This window comes from Danio rerio, chromosome 12 (genome assembly GCF_049306965.1).
Source record: "Danio rerio strain Tuebingen ecotype United States chromosome 12, GRCz12tu, whole genome shotgun sequence".
NCBI classification, from domain to species: domain Eukaryota; kingdom Metazoa; phylum Chordata; class Actinopteri; order Cypriniformes; family Danionidae; genus Danio; species Danio rerio.
The window spans coordinates 1,695,001-1,700,000 of NC_133187.1; the positions used below are offsets into that span (position 1 = coordinate 1,695,001).

The following is a 5,000-nucleotide window of genomic DNA, read 5'->3' on the forward strand; positions in this document are numbered from 1 at the left end:
TATAGAAAGTAAATGTTAGCATTATATTGGTTTATATTTTCCAAAACAACTGACCACTGAGTTAAGGGATCAGAAAATATACATCTGTAAACATGTTTTGTACTTTAAATGAGGAAAATAAGCATGTGTTATGATTGTGACAAAAAAGTCTACAGTATACAACATACTTTGTGGAAATTAAACTGCACAACTCAAAATAAATATTGATAGACGAAAGGATAAAATATGTCTCTCTATAGAACAAACATGTTTATTTTATTTGACATTTTTGCATTTATGAGAAAAAAGTGTCGTTATGGATGTGACATCTCTCCGATATGGATGTGACGCATGTGAAATTTCCATTCCTGTGACTTTGGTAAATCAAATATAATAGTTTAAAAACACTGACAGAGAATTTTTTGAGTATTTCTAAAGTACTGTTAAAAACAAGAAAACACAAAAAACAGAATCGGTTTCCATATTTTGGTGAAATCTTAAATATCACTATATATATGCACAATGTTTTGAGTTTTTTCAAAAATGATGTGGAAAAGTAAGGGAATAATAAAAGGCAAAAGTAATGTTTTGCTAATAAATAAAGCTTTAAAATAAGCATGTTCTCCAAATAATCAGTTTGGACCTTCAAAAAAAGTTTGGAGAAAAATGTGGGCCTCGAAGTGAAAAAGTGGAGAACCCCTGCTGTACACCACATAGGTCAAAACAAAGTTTATTTTGGGTGCTAATAATCGCGATCAGTTGTTGCCCAGCACTATATATATATATATATATATATATATATATATATATATATATATATATATATATATATATATATATATATATATATATATATATATRTGTGTGTGTGTGTGTGTGTGTGTGTGTGTGTGTGTGTGTGTGTGTATATATATATATATATGTGTATATACTTATATTTATTTCTATGTGTATATATTTATATATATATATATATATTTATATATTTCTTTATATATTTATTTATATATATATATATATATATATATATTTATTTATTTATATATATATATTTATTTATTTATATATATATATATATATATATATATATATATATATATATATATATATATATATGTGTGTGTGTATACTTATATTTATGTGTATATATTTATAAATATGTGTTTATATTTATATATATGTATATATTTATATATGTGTATATTTATATATATATATATATATATATATATATATATATATATTTATTTATATATATATATATATATATTTATTTATTTATATATATATATATATATATATATATATATATATATATATATAAATAAATAAATATATATATATATAAATAAATATATATATATATATATATATATATATATATATATATATATTTATTTATATATATATATATTTATTTATTTATTTATTTATTTATATATATATATATATATATATATATATATATATATATATATATATATATATATATATACAAGCATACAAAAGCTACAAAAAAAATTATTGTGCTTTATAGTTGTCTGATGCAGATAACTATTACGTAACAAAATGTCCAACAACACTTTACAGTTTTCATTATATAAATTACTAAATCCGTCTTTGTTAAAGCTACAAATGCCATCGATTATGAACTGAAAGGGGTAAACTTTGCAATTATTCTACAAACACATGCATTTTAAATTGTGGTGCCCGGGCACTTCATATCTCTACTTCACACAACGTCAATGGTGACACTATATATTCTGCAGTCCTACATCGCCGTCTATAAGCTAATCATCTGTTGTGTACGTGTGTTTTATATGATTTAAAGCCTCTTAGCAATGCCTACCACGAGCTAGCGCAGATCTACGCCACCAACAACCCGGCAGAGCTCCGTGCGTTAGTCAACAAACACAGCGAGACCTTCACACGAGACAATAACAGCGGCCTGGTCAAACAGTGCCTGTCCTCGCTCTACAAGAAGAACATTCAGAGGCTAACCAAGGTTTGAAATCGCAGAAATCTGTAGTTTAATACTGCACCGGTCAATGTTGACGCTAATCATTTCTGTTCTGTGATTGGCAGACGTTCTTGACGTTATCTTTACAAGACATGGCGAGTCGAGTTCAGCTCTCCGGCCCTCAAGAAGCTGAGAAATACGTCTTGCATATGGTAAATTAAAGCATGTTTATATGTAGCTGATTTAAGAGAAGAGTAATGACACGTTACCCCAAAAGTCTTGTGCTGGATCCCAGTTGTAAGAGCAACAAATAATACCTTGACTTCTAGTTGATGATGTGTAAAAGTGTCAGAAGGTGGATTTCTCTGCTGAATCATCTGCATCACAATCATCACCAATACTGCAGAAGACCTACTGGAACCAACATGGAGCCAAGATTGGAGCCTGAAAGCAAAGAAGGTCAAGCTGCTATAGGATTGGCCAGCCCAGTCACCAGACATGAACATTATTGAGCTGATGGAGGAGGAGGCATTGAAGATGATAACTCAGACCTTACTGTCCTAATGAAATCATTCAAAATCAAGGCATGGTCATATTTTATTTTGGTCAAATAAGCGTAATCTAGAGGCCTTTGCCTTTCATATTAGCCACTTCTGATGCCAATTGATCAACTAGAAGTCAAGTTATTATTGGTTATTCCTAAAACTTGAATAAGTAACAAGACTTGATGCTTATTGTGCTCATAATAGTGCTGTCTCCTTTGAGAATGTGCTCTGCTTCGTGTTTGTCCAGCATCTGAGGTGTTTTTCTCTGTCTCAGATCGAGGATGGAGAGATCTATGCAAGCATCAACCAGAAGGACGGCATGGTCTGTTTCCATGACAACCCGGAGAAATACAACAACCCAGCGATGCTCCACAAAATTGACCAAGAGGTTTGCAATTATAAAACACTGTTTCTCTTAATTCAGTACCAAAACAACAACAGCAGGAGGCCTTACATTAGAGATATTTAGAAGACAGCATGCACTTAATATTTCTGCCCTCAGTGTGTTGTCTTGTTAATCATTTGATTTCTCAAAGGTGCTTTATGCTGCAGCATATCATCATGTTTTTATGTTTTGGATTTATTTGTTTATTATAAAATAAAAAATACAGTTAAACATTAATTTTGTGCAATATTATTTCTGTTTAAGAACTATTTATATAAATATATAGTATAAAGTGTATATATCATGTATATTAATGTGAACCATAAAGTATTATAAATAAACCATGTTACTAAGTTTTAGCATTTATGCAACATGTCAACGTACTTTTATGTTTTTGGAGTTATTTATATGTTAGAAATAAAGTAAAACGCTAATATTGTGCAATATTATTGCTAGTTAAGAACTGTTTTATTTTTTTAATGTGAATAATAATGTATTATAAATCAAATCTTTATCTTTTGGATTGATTATTTGTTAGAAAATACATGAAAACATTCAAATTGTTCATTATTACTTTTATTTAAGAACTGTTTATGTATGTAAGTATGTATGTATGTATGTATGTATGTGTGTGTGTGTGTGTGTGTGTGTGTGTGTGTGTGTGTGTGTGTGTGTGTGTGTATATATTTATTTCTATGTGAAAAATAATGTATTATAAATGTAAATTAATTTAAACTTTTGATTTTGAAGCACAAGATGGGAAAATTATTTCAGATTCAGATTTTTGATTTTAGAAACCTATAAATGCAATATAATATTTGTGCACATACGTCTACATTCACTCCATTATATATGATCTTGTGCAGCATTTGAGTGTGTTTTTGTTTCTCACACAGATGCTGAAATGTATAGAGCTGGATGAAAAACTAAAGTCCATGGATCAAGAAATCACTGTAAACCCCCAGTTTGTGCAAAAGGTACCAGCTCGTGAATCAGTTCAGAATCAAAGCTTTTAGAATCAGTGTTGGGAAAAGTTACACTATAATTTACTTTTGATGACGTTTTTAAAAAGTTACTAAATGTGTTTCTTATTTAGGAAAACTTTGTTGGTTTTTAATGTAACATTTTCAGCATTATTTGATTTAATATAAAGTATGCATATATACACACAATTGAAAGCAGAAGTTTACATGCACTCTTAAAAAAGGAACATAACCATTTTTTTAAAATGTCTGATGGTAAATGATACTAAATGTTTACTATTTTAGGTCTGTTAGGATTATCTAAATGCTTTACATTTGCTAAATGTCAGAATAATGAGAGAAAAGTTTACACTCATTTGCTTGTTATTTTTTAGCTTTGCTTTTAAACTGTATGACTTTGGTCAGATGTTTTGGGTCTCCTTCCACAAGCTTCTCTCAATAGTTTGCAGGAATTTTGGTCCGTTCCTCCTGACAGAATTGGTGTAACTGTGTCAGATTTGTAGGCTGTCTTGCTCAGTCAAGCTTTTTCAACTCTGCCCACAAACGTTCTATAGGATTGAGATCAGGGCTTTGTGATGGCCACTCCAAAACATTCACTCTGTTGTCCTTCAAGCACATTTGAACTAATTTCTCAGTATGCTTAGGGTCATGATCTGTTTTGAAGACCCATTTGTGGCCAAGTTTCAATTTCCTGGCTGATGTCTTGAGATGTTGCTTCAGTATTTCTCCATAATGTTCTTTCTTCATGATGTCGTCTATGCTGTGAAGTGGACCAGTCCCTCCTGCAGCAAAACAGCCCCACAACATGATGCTGCCGCCCCCATACTGCACAGTTGGGATGGTGTTCTAGGCTTGTTCCCCTTTGTCCTCCAAATGTAACGCTGGTCATTATGGCCGAAAAGTTCAATCATAGCTCCATCAGAGCACAGGACATGTCTCCAAACATCACTCTTTTTCCCAGTGTTATTTAGCTAATTGTAATCTGGCTTTGTTGTTGATTCTGGCTTGTTGATTTTCCCATGTTTTCACACAGTAAGCAGTCGGTTTGAGCTTTTCCTTCAATACTATTCTACAGTTGTGCCTCACATTAACTCAAATGTTGTCAATTAGCCAATCAGAAACTTCCAAAACCTCGACATCATCATCTG

The 5,000-nt window shown here is 30.8% G+C and overlaps 1 protein-coding gene across 1 annotated transcript in view; it reads left to right on the top strand.

Annotated features, from left to right (window-relative positions):
• cops3 (COP9 signalosome subunit 3) overlaps positions 1–5,000 on the top strand; it is a 14,945-nt gene that overhangs the window by 8,515 nt on the left and 1,430 nt on the right. Inside the window, 4 exon segments of the mRNA NM_199685.1 lie at positions 1,811–1,984; positions 2,065–2,151; positions 2,759–2,872; positions 3,766–3,846. Of these exon segments, the coding sequence (NP_955979.1) occupies positions 1,811–1,984; positions 2,065–2,151; positions 2,759–2,872; positions 3,766–3,846 (456 nt within the window).